Source organism: Loxodonta africana, chromosome 1 (genome assembly GCF_030014295.1).
Source record: "Loxodonta africana isolate mLoxAfr1 chromosome 1, mLoxAfr1.hap2, whole genome shotgun sequence".
Classification (NCBI taxonomy): domain Eukaryota; kingdom Metazoa; phylum Chordata; class Mammalia; order Proboscidea; family Elephantidae; genus Loxodonta; species Loxodonta africana.
The window spans coordinates 65,293,396-65,313,123 of record NC_087342.1 but is presented as its reverse complement, the minus strand read 5'-3'; the positions used below and the strand labels follow the sequence as shown (position 1 = coordinate 65,313,123).

The window sequence follows — 19,728 nt, the reverse complement described above, 5'->3', positions numbered from 1 at the left end:
ATAACAAGCACGCTCACTTAATAGGGTTGTTAACCCAAAAAACCTACTGCTGTCAAGTTGATTCCAACTCACAGAGACTCTACTGGACAGAGTAGAACTGCTCCATAGGGTTTCCAAGACTGTAAATCCTTACGGAAGCAGGCTGCCACATTTTTCTCCTGTGGATTGACTGGCGGGTTTGAACCACTGACCTTCTGATTAGCACCTGAATGCCTAACCACTGTGCCACCAGGGCTCCTCTACAGGGTTGTTACAAAGTTTAAATGAGTTATGTGTATAAGCAAAGCTTGAAGAATACTGCTGGTTACCTGGTATGCTTTATTATAATAATAATCACTATAATAAGGACTACTCCAGATTCTACTCTCCTTGTCAGCCCTCAGGGTAACTGGCAGAGTAGAATGCTGGCACTTCGGGGTCCTTGGATATACCATTTAACATCACCCAAATCTCTACCATTACCTTCCATAGCACCTATTCCTGCAGTTAAACAAAATAACCCAAAATGTAAAAAATGTTTAATTTTGAGAACAATGTTTTGGAAAAAAGAAAAGAGGAAAATACTTAAGTACAATATCAAAGTTAGGCTCAAGGAAATATGAGCTGCTACTCAACTTGGGAGCCCTGGGGGCACAATGGTTAAGTGCTCAGCTGCTAATGAAGGTTGGAGGTTTGAACCCACCCAGTGGCTCCATGGAAGGCAGACCTGGAGATCTGCTTTGTAAAGATTACAGCCAAGAAAAACCTACGGGCAGTTCTACTCTGTCAGTAGAGGGTAGCCATGAGTTGGGGTCAACTCAAATAGCACACAACAACACTCAGTTTGAATCACAAGCAGATGAGGGTTAAAAAGGAGAAAAATGCTCTAGGATTAGGTAGACATAGACCAGGAAGGAAGAAAGTGACTGGAGATAAACTCTGCCAGATCAGGAAACAGCTTAGCTATGTCCGTGTGCCTCTGTAACAATTATCTGGTCACCTTGAGAGGGAAGATATTTTAATAAATAAAAGCACAGATTTTACTCCGAAAGAGCTCTTCACCATGCCCTTTATTTTAGAGGGGAGTTAATGCGGCCTACAAATGGGGTTTAATACTGAAGTACTCACTCCCCCATGTTTCAAGGCCAAAGCCTAAGCATGGTTTTAGAATAAGAACATGTGTCAATATGAAAATAAGAAAACTCAATCACTTAGACATTCCTGCAGTTGTTTCTGATATTTAGCAACATCCACAAAACTACTTTTTCGGTCTCTGCCAAAGATGGGGAATTAAAGTTAAGTGCACAAATGGCTTTGGACGATCTGTCGCAGAGAACTGTTTTAAGTATGGCATCGACATGCCAGATCAATAACTTGTTTCTTTATCTACATGTGCCATGAAAATCTGGCTAGCCATTGAGTGCCGGATCCATTAAAAACTGAATTTGCTATTTCCAGACAGCAGATAGCTCAAAGCTCAACAGGGCCAGCAGGCAGGAATCCAAATTCACATCTCCCTCTCTAGAAGAACAACTCAAAGCACTCTGTTGCTACATTATGTTACTCAAAGCACAGGGGATAATGAAGGCTTGATAATACTGTGGCTGCCTCAGCACTGAGTCAAATGGCCGTTATTCTTCAAACATGAAGAGCTGGGGGGCGGGGAGTGACTTTTGTTATCTTAAATCACTAGGCAAAATCTGACTAATTATCTTAGAAATGTAAATCAATAAAAAAATCCAAAATGATATTGCTCCTTTTGCTTAAGAGGTATGATATATATATTTTATGGAATTTCGTATCACAGAGACTACTAGTCTCTTAGGCAAGAAAGGAGGGTGGAATAATACAAGACTTCCGAAATAGAATTGTGCTGTATGCTTCTGCCCAAAGCTGCAAAAACTACTATTTTACGTTTTTCCATTCCACGTTTCACTGCGTACTAGTAGATATGAATTCCTAGATGTGTTTGTAATAACAAAAGTTCTTAAGGTAGTCTTAGGAAGTGGGGATTACTGAGACATGCACTAATATTTTTCGTACTTTTAATACTACAATTACAAATGCATTGTGCTGACACTTACAATTATTATACTTAAATTATTCCTAGAGTAATCTTTCTTGGGAGTTCCTGGGTGGTACCAACTCTAAGGTTGGAGGTTCGAGTCCACCCAGATGAGCCTCAGAAGAAAGGCCTGGTGATCTACTTCAGAAAAATCAGCCACTGAAAACCCTATGGAGCACAGTTCTACTCTGACACGCAGAGGTTTGCCATGAGTTGGAGTCGATTCGAAGCAACTGGAAAAAAAATCTTTAAGATAAAAATATAATAACTCTGAAGAACTTTAATATTTTTACAGTCTCTAAGTATATAAATAACATGGGAGAAATATTGATTCTACTTTCTGCAACCTTTATGGTCACATACATTTTTAATCCCTTACCCAACTACTAACACCACCTTATTTCTTTCATTCAACCACTCTCTATAGTAATACTTCATTTATCCAACCTTATTAAGGGTGAACGGTTCCTAAGAGAATTATAAAGATAAACTTATTCTTAAAATACCAATACTTCCAAAAACAAGTTATACACATCTCTACTATTTTTAAACAAAACATCTATTTCTTGACATAAGCTAATCTCAATTATTTATCCTGGGACTACTCAAATGTATCAGAATATTGGGGTGTTTGGGTCTAAATTAAATGGTCTCAGGCAGCTACACTTTTAGAGTTGCTTTGTTAATGACTTAAAGTTTCTATGGCCTTGTTCTTGTTTTCATTTAGTGTGCTGTCATTTCTTACTGGAGCTCTGACTTCTTGAAGCAATAATCGCCTCCTTTTTACCTGCTATTAGGGGTAACTGTGGTTTTGGAAACCAAACAGCTACATTTGTTAGCCCTGATTAAAAAAAAAAAGGGTGGACTGTTTGTGGATAAGGGGCTGAAGTAAATGAGGTGAGGGTGAGAATTAAACAATAATTTTGACAGTTCTGGGGCAATGTTGGCTAACTTGCAGGTTCTGGGCTGTGTTTTAGATAGCTGAGATTGTTGCATAAAAGACTCTGAGTGACGCACTAATATTCATTTTCTTTCTACTCATATGCAACTTTACCAAGGGCATTCATACATAGCTGGTTTTTCAGACATGAATCTGTTCACAGGTCAAAAAAATTATTCAAATAACAATTATTACCAAAGGAAAAAGAAAAACCCACTTCAACAACACAGGAGCTATATAGCAGTGCTTCTTCCTATGCGTGTCTACTGATTTATGTCTATATATGTAGAAAACAATTCAAATAACAATAGTCACTAAAAGAAAATGAGAAGCTCACTTCACAAATACATGAACTATAATAGTGACAACCTGTTATAGACTCATTTTTTCTTTTAAGTGTATTGTGTTTTAGGTGAAAGTTTACAGCACAAATTAGTTTTTCATTCAAAAATTTTATACAAAATTGTTTTGTGACATTAATTGCAATCTCCACAATGTGCCAGCACTCTTCCCCTTTCCCTTTCCACCCTGGGTTCTCAGTGTCCATTCATCCAGTTTTCCTGTCCCTTTCTGCCTTCTCGTCTTTGTTTTTGGGCAGGTGCTGCCCATTTGGTCTCGTATACTTGGCCGAACTAAGAAACATGTTCTTCACATATGTTACTGTTTGTTTTATAGGCCTGTCTAATCTCTCACTTGAACCAATAAGCAACATCATTATAAATGGAGAAAAGACTGAAGTTGTCAAGGATTTCATTTTACTTGGATCCACAATCAAGGCCCATGGAGGCAGCAGTCAAGAAATCAAACGACGTATTACATTGGGCAAATCTACTGCAAAACACTTCTTTAAAATATTCAAAAAGTAAAGATGCCACTTTAAGGACTAAAGTGAGCCTGATCCAAGCCATGGTGTTTTCAATCACCTCATATGTATGTGAAAGCTGGAAAATGAATAAAGAAGACCAAAGAAGAATTGATGCCTTTGAATTATGGTGTTGGTGAAGAATATTGAATATACCATGGACAGCCAAAAGAACAAACAAATTTGTCTTGGAAGAAGTATAGGCAGAATGCTCCTTAGAAGCAAAGATGGGGAGACTTCGTCTCACATACTTTGGACATGTTATTAGGAGGGACCAGTACCTAGAGAAGGACATCATGCTTGGTAAAGTACAGGGTCCTTGAAAAAGAGAAAGACCCTCAACAAGATGGATTGACACAGTGGCTGGAACAATGGGCTCAAGCATAACAATGATCATGAGGATGGCGCAGGACCAGGCAGTGTTTCGTTCTGTTGTACATAGGGCTGCTATGAGTCAGAACCGACTTCACCGCACCTAACAACAACAACGATCATTGACTGAAAGGTGAACTCTGAGAGTGGCTTCACTTCTGAGTAAGCAGGGTGTCTGGGGCCCTAGTCTCGGGGGCTCCTCCAGTCACCGTCAGACCAGTAAGTCTGGTCTTTTTTGAGAATTTGAATTTTGTTCTATATTTTTCTCCTGCTCTGCCCAGGACCCTCTATTGTGATCCCTGTTAGAGCGGTAAAGGCTCACTTTTCCTTCTTTTTTCCTACGTTCTAAGAAAGCTTTGTTTAGGTTGGTGATTCTCGCAGTGTGGTACCTATACCAACACTTTAAGGATTACCTGAGAATTTGTTAGAAATGTAAGTTCTCAGACCCCCATCCCAGATTGACTGTATCAGAAACTCCAGGGACAGTATCCAGCAATCTGTGTTTTATGAACCCTATAGGTGATTCTGAGGCATACTAAAGTCTGAGAGCCACTAGTGTTGGCTATTGTTTTTTTTCATATATGAGTCAAATGAGCAAAAAGAAAAAGGCAGCTTCTAAAGACTCACTTTTTTTTTATTGTGCTTTAAGTGAAAGTTTACAGTTCATGTTAGTTTCTCATACAAAAATTCATACACACATTGTTATGTGACCCTAGTTGCTCTCGCTACAGTGTGATGGCATGCTCTCCTCCTTTCTACCCTGTATTTCCTGTGTCCATTTAATCAGCTCCTGTCCCCCTCTATCTTCTCATCTCACCTCTGGACAGGAGCTGCCCATTCAGTCTCATGTGTCTGCTTGAGCTAAGAAGCACACTCTTCCCAAGTATCACTTAATGTCTTATAGTCCAGTCTAATCTTTGCCAGAAGAGTTAGCTTCAGGAATGGTTTTAATTTTGGGCTAAGAGAGACTGCGGGGGCCGTGTCTTCTGGGGTCCCTCCAGTCCCAGTCAGATCATTAAGTCTTGTCTTTTTACTAGTATTTGAGTTCTGTATCCCACTTTTCTCCTGCTCTGTCAGGGATTTTCTGCTGTGTTCCCTGTCAGGGCAGTCATCGTGGTAGACGGGCACCATCTAGTTCTGGCTTAGGCTGATGGAGTTAAAGACTCACTTTTTAATAGTAGAGTATATATTAATTCATACAAATTAACTGTGTTTAGGAATTTATTCAACCTTGCAGATGTTAAAAAGCCTCTATAAATCTAAACCGAATTTTCTAATTTTTTTCTTCCAAACATTTTCATATTTTTTACAATGGCTTTTGACAGTAGCAGATGATAAGCATCTGTTCAGCTAATAAGCTTAGATTTCCCCCTGAAAACATAATCCCGACAAAATCTAACCAATAAATAAATAAAAGAAATAGATATCAAGTATATGCATGGTAGTATTTTCTTCAGGCCAAGGACACACATATGCTAACTTGCATGGCTTCAGTAAAACTGTTGTAAGTATAAACAAAAAAACCCAAATCCATTGCTGTCAAGTCACTTCTGATTCATAGCAACTCTACAGGACACAGTAGGCTGTAAATCTCTGCGGAAGCAGATTGCCACATCTTTCTCCCATGGAGTGGCTGGTGGGCTTGAACCACAGACCTTTCTATTAGCAGGTTAGAGCTTTAACCACTGCACCACCAGAGCTCCTTGCTTAAGTATAACCTACCCTAACTTACCTGTGCCTTAGCCAAAGAAAAAATTCAACTCTAGGTTAGCTTTCTGGGGCCTAGAAAGCCTCGGGCACTGTAATCTTTCCTGGTAGTTAGAATGGTATGTTTTCAGAAACTACAAGCTATCCTTATTATTTGTTGATTAAAATAACAGAGGAAAGAATCCTACAAAGCATAAAATACAATCAGAGTACCTGCTGCTTCAGATTCCCTTTTTCCAATGCTCTCTTTTATTAGCACAGATACATAAGCAAGGTCACCCCTGGTGGACAGGTTTCAGCAGAGTTTCCAGACTAAGAAAGACCAGGAAGCAAGACCTGGTGATCTACTACTGAAAATCAGCCAGTGGATCACAACAGAATATCGTCTGATACAACGCTAGAAGATGAGCTCCCCAGGTTGGAAGGCACTCAAAATACACAGGGGCTGCAACAATGGACTTGAGTGTCCCAACGATCCTGAAGATGGGGCAGGACTGGGCAACATTTTGTTCTGTTGCACATGGGGTTGTCATATGTCCAGGCTGACTGACAGCAACTAATAACAACAAGAACATTTTCCTTAAGACTCATTTTGGGTACAAATTTTGCTCTAAGCTTTATTTGCCTTTTGCAACAGCACTTAAGAGAAAACCAACTGACCATTTACAACCTAACAATGGCTTCAGGGTATGATTAAGAAATGCACCTGGTCTCACTTAACAAGTTTGTTTAACCTGGTGACTTTCCTGTGTCTGGAGTCAGGCAGGAGCAATCCTGTTTGAGGGAGACAAGGAGAGCAAAAAACAAATATAACTAACTGACTCAGAACAAAACCATTGTACTAACTAACTTTTGTAATTACAACTGTTTTAACAGTTTCTAGAAGGCTAGGCTGTCATTTAAGTGGCCCACTATAATTTGCGATAAAACCCCCAGGGAATTATGCCAACTTCAGAATAGGAGCTGCATTTCTGAGTTTACTCAGCATAATGAGCCCACTGAAATGCTGAGTATTGCTTCTTTGCTAGGAACTTACATCAAGAGAAACATTAACAATACAAAGAATTTAGGGGGCAAGAAAAAGACTGCCACAACCTTTACTGCCAGGAGCAGACCAAAGCTTATTTTCCCATCTTTTTTATTATGTTTCAATCATTATATTTCAATCATAAAAAAATATACAGAATAGAATAGTTAAGCCCCACAAACCAGGGCTTGGTACCTGTTCTTCCCGGTTCAGTCATGGCTGACGAACCGAAACTGGAACAGACCCAAATTTTTAAAATCTGGGTGAATAGGAATGATAACCAGAATGGGAAAAATTAGGGGTAGAAGCCCTGCTAGAAGCCTAATCTCCCCCTTAGAAAACAAAGGCAGTGTACACATTGCATAGCAACCACATTTCTTGCCCTTAGGATCCTAAGCGGAGTCGGAAACAATAGTACCCCACTCAAGACGGCGGCAGAATAGGCCCCTGGAGCGTGTGTCGCTCTCCACAGTCCTGCCAATAATCCAATCTATATCATCCAATATATATCATACAGATATATATATTTATTTACACACACACACATATACAGAGAGAGACAGAGAGACAGACCCTGGGTACTGCAAACGGTTAATGTGCTCAGCTAACGGAAAGGATGGAGGTTTGAGTCTACCAGATGTACTGCTGAAGGAAGCCTGGTGATCTACTTCCAAAACACCAGCCATTGAAAACCGTATGGAGCACAGTTCTACTCTGACACACAGGGGCTTGCCACTGAGTTGGAATCAACTCCACGGGAATTTTTTTTTTTTTTTTTGGTATATAGTCATGCATCGCTTAACACCCATGATACGTTCTAGGAAATAGGACTTCATGTGATTTGGCCATTGTGCGAACACCGTATTCATACAGGCAGTCCTCAGCACCCCCACCCCCGACTCTGTTCTGTGGGTCTGAGGAGCAGGAGCAGCCCCGCCCTGCAGCTCCCATCACTGTCTGCAAGACAGACTGGATATAGGAGGCCGGCCTTGCCAGGTGTGTTGCTGGGGAGTGGGGGGTGCTGCACCAGCAGCCAAATTGGGACTTTGTGGACTTTTGGGCATGGGCAAATGGGGGCCTGGTTAGGTGGCCTCAGGGACCAGGTGGGGAAGGGGTGTGTGGGTGCTGGGAGTGCAGCTGGCGGTGGTGCCACAGCTTCCTGATCATGTGAAGCTGCTGCCACTGCCTGAAGCTGTGAGCCTACTAGTGCCCTGGGGTGTTGGAGTCCTTGCCAGAGCCCACAGCAGGAAAAGGAGGAGCCATGGCAGACGCTGCCCCTGCATGGGGAGTGAACAGCTGAATGGCTGTTGGGCCACAGAATGAATCCAGAAGGAGGAGGAGGCTGCAGGTATTGAGTTGTGACCTGGAGCCCCGCTGCTCATTCATTCTGGGGGTTTGGGTTTGGGGTCTTTAAAACCATTAGGGGGAAATAATTAACAAAAGGAAAGCTGCTTTCCCCTTAAAAAAAAAAAAAAAAAAAAAAAAACCTCATGGGACCAGAGATGTATATGCTGAGGTTGCCTGAACAGACATTATGGTGTGCATGGCTTGTGTATAGAGATTGTTGTTGTTAGGTGCCGTGGAGTTGATTTTGGCCCACAGAAAACCCATGTGACAGTGGAACTGCCCCACTGGGTTTTCTGGGCTATAATCTTTATGGGAGCAGATCACCAGGTTTTAATTCCATGGAGCCACTGGGTGAGTTCAAATTGCCAACCTTTTGCTTAGCAGCTGAGCACTTAACTGTTGTGCCACCAGGGCTCCAAATATACATATGTGGTTGAAACTGGTTTAAACAACTCATGCTCAATGAAATTTCTAAATTCCTATTTAGATAACTCCAGAGATTTCATTGAGCATGAGGTGTTTAGCCAACTTCAAGAACATCTCATAGAATTTTACACTTGAACCTACCCAACAAAAAAACCCAGGGCCGTCAAGTTGATTCCGACTCATAGTGACCCTATAGGACAGAGTAGAACTGCCCCATAGAGTTTCCAAGGAGCGCCTGGCGGATTTGAACTGCTGACCGTACCTTAAAAACTAATTTGTTTGAATATAATTAGGTAATTAAAATAATAAACTAACTGGAAATATGACCCTCTATTATTTTATTGGTGTAAAACAAAAGCAACATTCTAAGAGGGTGGAAATAGTTCCCATTACTCAACCCCTTGTGGTTCTAGGCTTTGTGGACACTGGAATCGGCAAGAGACAAGGTTGAAAGCGATGTGGTTAGACTTGCCTGGTTAAAAACTGCCTCGAGTGAGACTTTTCCCTTTTCCTTCACAACACACATACAGAATAAAAAAAGATGCCAAGAGGCCAAATCTTGGAAGGTTCAAAAATCACTCATCAAGCAGTTCAACTACTTATAATAATTTATTACCAATCTTAAAGCAAACATCAAAAGGAACACCATTTAGCGTTTATATTCAATTCCTCACTGCCTGATGACTAATTTGTAGAGGAATGAAGTCTTCACAAGGGAAGCCAAAATAATTTGAGGTGACTTTGATACAATGCCACAAAGGATATGAAAAGGAAGCTGGTAGAAGCTGCAAATGGCTAAGTTCCATTAAGAGCTCTAATAAAAGCATAGTGGAATTTCCCTTAACTGTGAATTAAAAAAAAAAAAGTCAGAAGTGGGCAAAATTTAGACAAGTCAGGCAAAACCTTTGATTTGTCCTAGACTTTATGGTGTAGTTGTTAATGTTCACCTTATCCACTGTTGAATTTATGTAAATTAAAATGGCTTCATCTTAAAAAAACGCAACATTGCCCTGGGAAATTGGGTCAATCTCATTTCTTTTGCTTTTGTTATCAATCTGCACCTTCCGTCTACATTGTCAGACATGACAGGCTCTCACAGCCTCTTTCAAACAAACTGCATATTCTGCAAAGCAACTGATTTAACTTGAAGAATGTAAGTTGAAATGATATAATTTTTAGTATTGTGTATCGCCAGGGTCACGTGAAGTATAAGCACCTCTCTCTACAAATTTCTGGCGCTTCAGGCAACTGGTCACTATCAAAACACTAGCAGCTATTCAAATTCTTACAACTTCTATGAACAACTGGCACATTTTGTTTTTTCCTCCTGAATCCAGACATCACTGAGTTCTCAACTGAGGAAAGTCGCTTTCACAGTACTTATTTTGGCTACTTAAAAAATTCCCACCACATGTCTCCCTGTAAATTCACAGATAAAGATTTAAGTTTATATTAGCATTTCAACTGTGTAAATTTTTTGTTTGCTTCTAAAATCACCTCAAATTGACAGGTTTACTGGAACTTTATAAGGCTGAGAAGTTTTGTACATGTCTCAGACATCATTTTCCCATGATCATGTGATGTTAAAGATTTTCTTAAAAATGATTATTTATATTTAATTTTTAAGAGTCCTTAATTTTAATGTATATAAATATATGGTGAAATACTTATAAATGAACGGACAGCTGGGAATTCTTCAAATATGGGAGGGGTGGTGAAGAGTGTGGGGTATAGATGAAATAAGATTGGCCATGAAGTTATAAAGACGTGGGATGGGGACAAGGGGTTCATTATGTTATCTGGTCTTTTTTATAGCAAAACTCTTGGCAGTGCGTATTTCAGATATAAGGTTTTTTGATTTTTGTGAGGGTTTTTATTTAAAAAAATAACTTTCTATTAGGAAGCAATGGAGAACCAAGAGTTGGTAGCCATTATTTCAATTACCTTTACCATTTTCAGAAGCCAGGTTCATTCACTACGGTGTTTGGAAAGAAAGAACAAAAACCAAACAAACAAACAAAAATGCCCCCAAGCCTATCTTTTCACGATCTTTGAGATTTCCGTTACAATACATAAGTAAATTTTAATATGAATGAAACAGAATTATTTTAGTTCTGAGATACAAATTTCCTAGTTTCTTTAAAAAGGTTAAAAAGTTGGAAATTTAAAAAGTGAACTAAAATTGAAATATAATTGGCAAGCATGCTTCAAAATCACAATATATTGGTAAACATTATGTACACATTCGGAAAGATTTGTACTACCCAGTACACTAATAACATGATTCTCTTACCTTGTGATCATATGGATTGTAAGAATGAAATACCCGAGAAAGATCTTTTGTCCTTTGCTTTTTCTGTGAAGGAAAAATAACACACATTTGAATTGACACGTGGCAAAAATATACGTGTGTGTGTATTAAAAATTACTGTTTATTTAGAGATTTTCTTTCTGAAAGCTGAGGGGCAACAGTGTCAATCTGGGACACATGGATGCGATTAGAAACCAAAGTCACTTGATTGTTATATGGGTTGTTGTCACCAAGCAATCAGGCAATCTCTTCCCGCAATGTTTCATAATTAACACACCATCATCATTTAAAAAAACCCTATTTAAAAATGCGTATCTTAGAGACTAAAATAAAGAAAACACTGTGAAAAGTTTTTTTTTAAAAAAAGCACACTTAGAGCACTTTCAATTTCATTGTAGCACCAACTGCTGTTGCTGGGAATTTGGGTGCTGACAGGCATCCATTTAAACAACGCACCTCCTTCACGTTTCCTGATTACAGCTGGAGTCTGCCTGCTTGAGCCTGTAGGTATGAAGATACCTTTATTTTGTCACTGCTAAATTGGATTTGGTTTTGGTTTTTGTAGCCCCAGTGGAGCCTTCATGGTGGTTAAAAACTATGGCTGTTAACCAAAAGGTTGACAGTTCAAATCCATCAGCTGCTCCTTGGAAATCCTATGGGGCAGTTCTACTCCGACCTATAGGGTTGCTGTGAGTTGGAGTTGACTCGATGGCAGTGAGTTTGGGGTTTTTGGCATAGCCCCGGTCCCTAATACAGTGTCTCACACACAGCAGACACTTAATAACAGTGTATTGAATTAATGAATTACCCAAGTTAGGCCTATAACTATTAATGATGACACAGAAACAGTTATATAAAGGGAGTCTCTTTTCACTTCTAATGATAGGCTCTTCTTAAGCTGAAACTTGAAATCAAAACTGAGGCACTACTTAAGTCCCCACTTCACTCCTTGCTCCCCAGTATCTGAGACAGTGAGGAAGCGCGGGGCTCTATTATTATAGCCGACTATAAGCAGCACCTTGGTGCCGGGTTTCTCATTCACTGTGATCTGACCACTCCCCCTAACCACTATAAGCAAATTTCTATAGGGTTCCAAATATTCTATGCGTGTGTGTGTGTGTGTGTATACACACAATTATTACTTTGAAAGAAACAGGATCCTTCTCTCTATATATAGTTCTGAAATTTACATTTTTTTCGTGTTAAAATTTATCTTTGTATATCCTTTCTATATACAGATTGGCAATCCCTCATACAGATTCTGAAATCCTCAAACTTCTGAAAACTGAACTTTTTTTCTGCAATTATAAACGAAAAGACGGCTGGGAATTCTTCAAATATGGGAGGGGTGGTAAAGAGTGTGGGGTATAGATGAAATAAGATTGGCCATGAAGTTATAAAGATGTGGGACAAGGGGTTCGTTATGTTATTTGGTCTTTTTTATGGCTGATACATTATGGAAGTATAGTTGCTGGATCAAATAGTACACACATTTATTATTTTGATGTTGTTGCTTTTAGTTGCTGTTGAGTCAGCTCTGACTCATGGCGACCTTATGTATAACAGAAAGAAATACTGCCCGGTTCTGTGTCATCTTCTTTGATCGCTGGTGTATTTGAGTCCAAATATCTTGATACAAAAAAAAAAAATCAAACCAGCTGCTGTTGAGGAGATTCTGACTCATAGTGACCCTGTAGCTGCTAAATGGACCCCTCCCCACAAACACTACCAGTTTGCCCTCTCACCAAAGATGGAATGAGAAAAGGAACCCAGCTTCTTAAGTGGGAAATTCTTAAGAATTTCTCTTCCATTTAAAGGTTAGAACATTTCGAACTTACAGATCAAACATTTTTAAAATAGATATTGAACATTTCCTAGCTGCCGAATACAGAATTTATTTCTTGCATTTTTTTTTTTTTTTTTTAAAACATCTTAGAGTTAGTCCACTAACACATCTTAAAACTCTGTCATTTAAGTGGCCTGCTTCTCCTTAACACTGACCCAGTCTTGCTCCTGGTTCTACTCTCATCTTGATATTCTAACTACTAAATGTCTGGGTTTTTTTTTCCCTAACTTATTTGGTATCCATGCTTCCTTGGGAAGTATTTTCTACCTATAAACTCCACTGTCCTCATAAGCATGCCATCAGACCTCCCCTATGCCAGAGATCTAAGCTGACCCCGCTGACTGGATCCTAAGTGGTCTTCTGGTTACGTAGTCAGATCTAGTATTTAAATTGTTGTTATTATGTGCCGTCTAGTTGGTTCTGACTCATAGTGACCCTAAAGGACAGAGCAGAACTGCCCCATAGGGTCTCCTAGGCTGTAATCTTTATGGGGAGCCCTGGTGCTGCAGTGGTTAAGAGATACAGCTGCTAACCAAAAGGTCAGTAGTTCGAATCCACCAGCTGCTCCTTGGAAATCCTATGCGGCAGTCAGAATCCACTCGAAGGCAATAAGTTTTTTTTTTTTTTTTTGGTTTAATTTTTATGGGAGCAGACCACCAGGTCTTTTCTCCCATAAAGTCGCCGGTGAATTTGAACCACTGACCTTTCTGTTAGCAGCTGAGTGCTTATCCATTTTGCTGCCAGGGTTCCTTGGTATTTAAATACGACCTTGCATTAAGTCCTCTGTATAAACACATAGATTCCCCTTAGACCAGTTTCCCTACTTCAGAACTATTTTTGGAGCCACAATTCCAAGCAGTAGTCCTTTAAATCTCTTAGCCTTGTTTCCACATACTGACATCCACTCAAAGTCATCCTTCCCTGTAGCTCAGTCTAAATTCCCATCTCCCCTGACCACTTCTGAGTCATGCTTCTAACCATCTAACTCTAAAGTAATTTAACACTCCTTTTCCCCAGAGAGCAAAAGAGGTATCCTTAACGTGACTGGAAACAGTCCCAGTGGCTAATGAAATGTTAGCTCTGTAAGCCTTGGGATCTGTTTTGTACAGGTCACTTGCCCACCAAAGTTTTCAATAGTTCATAATTTTCTCCTTCCTTTTCATACACCCACTTGGTTGGTATAACAGTTCTTGGCTTATACTTCAATCAGAAGAAGAATGACAGATGCTAACACTTCCTCTGGTCGGAGCCTTAATATAAAACATTGGGGAATTTTTTTTCAGAAAGGAAATTATGCTAGAGAAGATAACATAGGGAATATGTCAGCAGTCAACTTAGAAGGTGTCCCAAAGGTATCCCAGAAATGGTTGGGCTACCAGCTTGAGTTGGCAGGTGGATAAGGAATATTCAGAGGTTATTCTGCCTGACATTTTTATGTGGGTTGTGATTTCATATTTCTATTTTGATAGTTAAAACCTATATATGCCTTTTATTATAAGCTACTTCAAATCATTTTGGGAAGGAAGCGGGGTAGAAACAACAACACTATTTAGGTAAGCCCGAAAAGAAGTCAATGAGGAAACAATGACTTTTTTCTGGCAATAAATTTATTATGCACAAATACAGTGAAGTCTTGGTTATACATATTGAAAGTGATATGTATTAGCCCAGTTAGCTTAAAACCACTGCTGTTCATCCTGTGAGGTCAGAGTCACACAGCCCAGTGGTGGTATCTCTCGGGATCTAGAATAGAGGTCAGCAAACTATGGATCACAGGCCAAATCCAGCCCACTGCCTATTTTTGTAAATAAAGTTTTATTGAAACACAGTCACATCCATTCATCTGTGTATTGTCTACAGCTGCATTTGCTTTACAACAGCAGAGGTGAGTAGCTGACAGAGACTATATGGCATATAAATCCTTAAATATTTACTCTCTGGCTCTATACAGAAAAGGTTTCCTGACCCCTGATCTAGTTCCTCTACTCCTGACACTGTCTACTTCTGGGGGAAGCCCCTTGACCTCAAAGCAACTAACTATTCAGCAAAATTCCTTGCTCCATCATCGTCTCAATGGAGATGGCTCACAGACCAATCATAGCCTGTATCCTGACTTATCAGGATGCACACAGTGGGCAAAATGACAATTAACTGTTTTGCTTTTGGAGTTTTACTTTCGGTGTATTCTGTGTACAGAGAGAGAATATTACAAGTGGGCTTTTAGATTATATTGAAACCACTTTAGACACGGGGCTTTCAGAGCCTTCTGTATTCACGTCATAACTGCACTAACACTAAAGCTAAATAGAAGGTTTCATGTGCAAGAAGCTAAACACAGCCATTGTTACTAGTGAGCCAGTTCCTGTGGAGCCCTGCTATCTGCAGTTTTAACTGAAACTAAAAGCTGAGCCAAAAGTGGGATAATTAGGTATTTTCCTGTTGCATCATAACGTGGGTCTAAATTACCTCCCACTTTTTAGCCTGTTAAAACAAACATCTCAGTCATGCAAACACCTGTTAATTCACCAAGCGTTTAAAGAGTAAACATGCTAAACAAGCTGTGTGTCATAAAGTTGTAACAAGGGTGGCCAAAGTACAGTGGGTACGGACAAACACCTCTCAAAGAATTGTACAAGACACCTTCAAGTCACCTTCACCATTAATACCACGGTACAGTCCACAGAGATAAGATGATATTTAAAGGTAATGACATGCTGAGCCCCGCAGTCTATGTGGGCTGTGGCTAGGTTTAAAAGATGTGGATTATGCAAATTTGGCACAACTTCTAGGTTCCTGAGAAGCTGAAGCTCTGCAGGTCCCTGTTCTATAGGTACTCAGGAACTGCTTTTGTATTCCACTGTCTGAGGACAGAAAACAGTGATGATCTTTTTTTCATACTCATATTTCAAACAAAACCAAGTAAAACTAAAGGCCCCAAGGGAGCATTTTTAATGCAAAGGAGCCCTGGTGGTATAGTGGTTAAGCCCTTGGCTGCTAACCAAAAGGTTGGTCATTCAAACCCACCAGCCACTCGGGAGAAAGATGTGGCAGTCTGCTTCTGTAAAGATTACAGCCTTGGAAACCCTATGGGGCAGGGTTTCCTTGACTCCACGGCAAGGGGTTTTAAGGTTGCCAAAGTAATCATTCCCATTTTTATCAAAGGTATGCAACAGAGCTCTGATCTCATCTTGTGATGAGAACCTGAATTTTGAAAGTGCAGTTATAAAATCAATAGTACTAGCAATATCCGTCAATTTAATTTCTTCCAGTTTCCCAAACTAGTTCAATACTCTCTGTGCCAATCTTCTAGATATAAAGATTTCTGAAATAAAATAGTAAAATTATAAGGTAAAGATGAATGAGATGATGGACTTCAATTCCACATACTGATTCTCAGAAATGATAAAGACCACAAACTTCTGCAATTTCGCTATCTTAAAGGCATACTATGATAAAAATCAAGTTCTTTCACAAGCTTCATCACTGTTGGTGGTAAGAAGCCAAACAAGTATGCTTGAGGCTCAACTTACTTATTTTTTCCTGCCCCCTTTCTGATAGACAACTTAAGAAGTGGTTAAGTGGTCAACTGGCAGGTTGGTAAGAGTGAAAGATAGGTAAAAGTGAACCGATAATGGGCCAGGACAGTCCAAACTGGATAATCAGGTTCTGAATAGCTGAACTTTGCATCACACAGAGGCACTTGAGACAACAAGGTAATGACAGTCTGGTGGGGACTAAACACAAAAAGAAACTGGGGTCAAAATCCCAGGTAATAAAGGCTAGAGATAAGGAATGGTTGGTTATTAATGCCAGGGATAGATATTCATTAGGGAAGTCAAGAACCACACTGAGGTAAAAGGGTTGAAAACAGCCAGGAGGTTCAAGGAAAAAAGAGACCGATAATCAAATGGGGTCCTCGGTGAAAAACTAGCCAGGAATTGGGAGAATCACAGAGAAGGCAAGGGCTAAGCCAGAAGCAGTTAAGGAACACTACAGCCAAGGAGAAGAAATAGTCAGGAAACTTCTGAGGTAAGTGAAGGTGTTAACAATCAAGGATGTGACCTGATGTTTACCTTGGGATCTTTGATTATACTTCCTGCAGGGGCAGGTACCAGTGCCAGGGTGCAGGCAATGCTGAGCCCACTAATGTGACAGCATTTGGTTGAAGAGAGAAAATATTATTGCTTGTTGGAGAGTTCAGTTTTAAATAAAAGGATTGAGCCTAGAAATTATGCCATATATAAGCTGTAAGGAAGTAGGCCAACTATAGGCAAAGGGAGGCAGAGAAGAGGAGGTAGCTTTGTTGAACTGAAGAAATGGCTAAATGATTGGAACCCATGATGCAAGAAATGTAGTGACAAACAATCCTAATGGTGTTAGAGATGGAGCCCGATGAGCAAGGCTGGAGGCCAAGGACTGTGTAAGAAGCTGTTGCAATGTTTCAGGAAAAATGACAACATCCAAAATTCAGCTGGGAGCAAGGGAGAGACAGAAGATGGGACGGATTTCAGAAATAGCTAGGAGGCAGGGAGATTGCTGGAGTCTTGAAGGAGAAACAGGTTTGGAGGGCAGGGGGTATTGTTGCTATCAGGTGGTGTTGAGTTGAGTTGATTTCAACTCATAATGACTTCATGTGACAGAGTAGAACTGCTCCATAGGGTTTTTTGGGCTGTATTCTTTACGGAAGCAGATCACCAAGTCTTCTTAATCCCAGGGAGCCCCTGGGTGGGTTCGAACTGCCAACCTTTTGTTAGCAGCCAAGTGCTTAACCATTTGTACCACCAGCGCTCCTTGTGGTAAGTTTGAGGTGGCTGTAAGACATTTGGAGAGATAATGAGAAGGAAGTTAGATATAAGGGTATGGTGCTCAAAAGAGGTATGTGGGCCATAGATTGGGAATCAAGGACATATCACTGTAATTTAAAGCAGGAGAGAGGATGAGATCACACAGGGAATATATAGAGCAAAGGAGGGGAGAAGAGAGAAAATTGGTGGTAAAATCCTAGCAAGCAATACCTGTCTGACCTTGGGTCAGGTAACTGCTCTGGATTTCATACGTAAAACAAGGGAGTTGGATAAGGTTAGTGGTTCTCAATCCTGTTAGCAGGTTAGACTCTTTGGGGAGACTTTAAATATACTAAGACCCCCAATCCTACCCCTACGCCCTGTGCCAGTTACTCTGACTGAATTAGCCTGTTGGGCATGTGTATTATTTAAAAGCTTTCCAGGTGTTTCTACTGTGTGACCAGCATGGACAACTATCATCCAAGATGATCTCTAAGACCTCTTCCAACTGTTAACCTCTATGCTTCTAGATCTGTTCCCCATTGTCTTTTAGCTATTGGTATTCTGTGTTCTGAATTCTACCAGGTATTTTCATTCTTAATCTCCACATTACGCCAGCAGCTTCGCCTTGTATCCTAACCTCTTCTTTTACTTAAGGATGGACTCTATACACAGGAATTCCTCTATGGCACATTCTGCCTTTGGTGCAGATAACAGGCTGCAGTTATATATTTATTTCCCTACTTGGTAAGTGCTTCTGAAAAATAAATGGAAAGCTAATTTAATACACAAAAACCGTTACTTTGTTATCAATGTATAAAACATCAGAAGCTCAGTTAAAAGCACTTGACAAATATCAGGACTCAATCACAATCTCACTTTTACACTGTACATAACTGGATGGTATCCTTAAGATGAATTATACTCATTCAAGATCAATAGAAGAAGAAAAAACAGGTCCCTGGAATTTAAACAATATACCCCAGATTTTAGAAATAAAAAAATAGCAAATAAATGATGTGAAATAGAGATATGATTGGTGATCAAAAAACACTCAGGAAAACAGATATGAAGTCTTCAAAATCTCATCTGCTTTTTTTTTTTTTTTTAATAGCATTAAGGGGAGAAGAGGCATACTTCTATATTCTAAGAGAAATAATGACTGTGAGGGTGGTAAGAAAAAGAAGGGAGAATAATGCTGCTCTAAGCGTATATATTTTGTCACCCCTTATGCTTTTTTTTTTTTTTTAATGCTCAAGAGAAGGAGTCCCTGGGAAGCACAAATGGTTTACATGCCAGGCTAGTAACCAAAAGGTGGGTGGTTTGAGTCCACCCAGAGGTGCCTCTGAAGAAGGGCCTGGTGATCTATACCTGAAGGCTCACAGATGTTGAAAACCCTGTGGAGCACAGTTCTATTCTGACACACAGGAGTCAGTCAACTCAACAGCAAGTGATCTACTGGAACTCTCTAGTGTTGTAAGATCTGCAAAATCACTGAAATGCCCCTACATTCCGCTGCCCTTCCATGAGATGTTGCCTGCAGTCTTTCATTCAGCTACAGCAAATTCAAGGAGAATTACCAGGTAATTACCAGTGCGGACATGGTATTAGCATTTGTTGAAGTTCACCAAAACAGCGGAATTCTAAGAGTGGAAGTCAGACAATGGATAAGTGAATCGGTTCAACCAACCGTAATGGTATTCAAATAAAACAACCAGTCCAGGAGCTGAGAAACGTGGAAAGGTCCTGCTGATTTTAAAGCACAGCAGCTATCAGTGGGAAACACTCTTTTTTTAGCCCTACGGTTTCCAAAATAACCTTAGTGGACCGAGGTGTAACAATGAGCCTCTCATTTTCACAGATGGTAGGGAGTGGGGGTGGGGGAGAAGGAGAGGCACCACATACCCTGGGCTGGTCCTTAACTAGGCAACAAACTTGGGAGAAAATGCAGATGGGGAATTCTGCATTAGTTCAACAATCTCTGATAATAGCCATATCTTCTCATATCTTGTTTACCTTATTTTCTAAGGAGAACACTTGTTTGCAAGGAAAGGTCATTCTT

General features: G+C 40.0%; 1 protein-coding gene across 5 annotated transcripts in view; it reads right to left on the bottom strand.

Moving 5' to 3' along the window:
* Positions 1 to 19,728, bottom strand: part of CDKAL1 (CDK5 regulatory subunit associated protein 1 like 1) — a 764,092-nt gene that overhangs the window by 137,673 nt on the left and 606,691 nt on the right. For 3 of the 5 annotated variants that reach the window (XM_064281331.1, XM_010596186.3, XM_023555762.2), the window contains one exon: positions 11,019 to 11,081. In XM_064281331.1, coding sequence (XP_064137401.1) covers positions 11,019 to 11,081 — 63 coding nt within the window. Of the gene's footprint in view, positions 1 to 6,631; positions 6,700 to 8,866; positions 8,996 to 11,018; positions 11,082 to 19,728 lie in introns of those variants that run through there. The other 2 variants (XM_064281335.1, XM_064281344.1) reach the window with 2 other exon arrangements.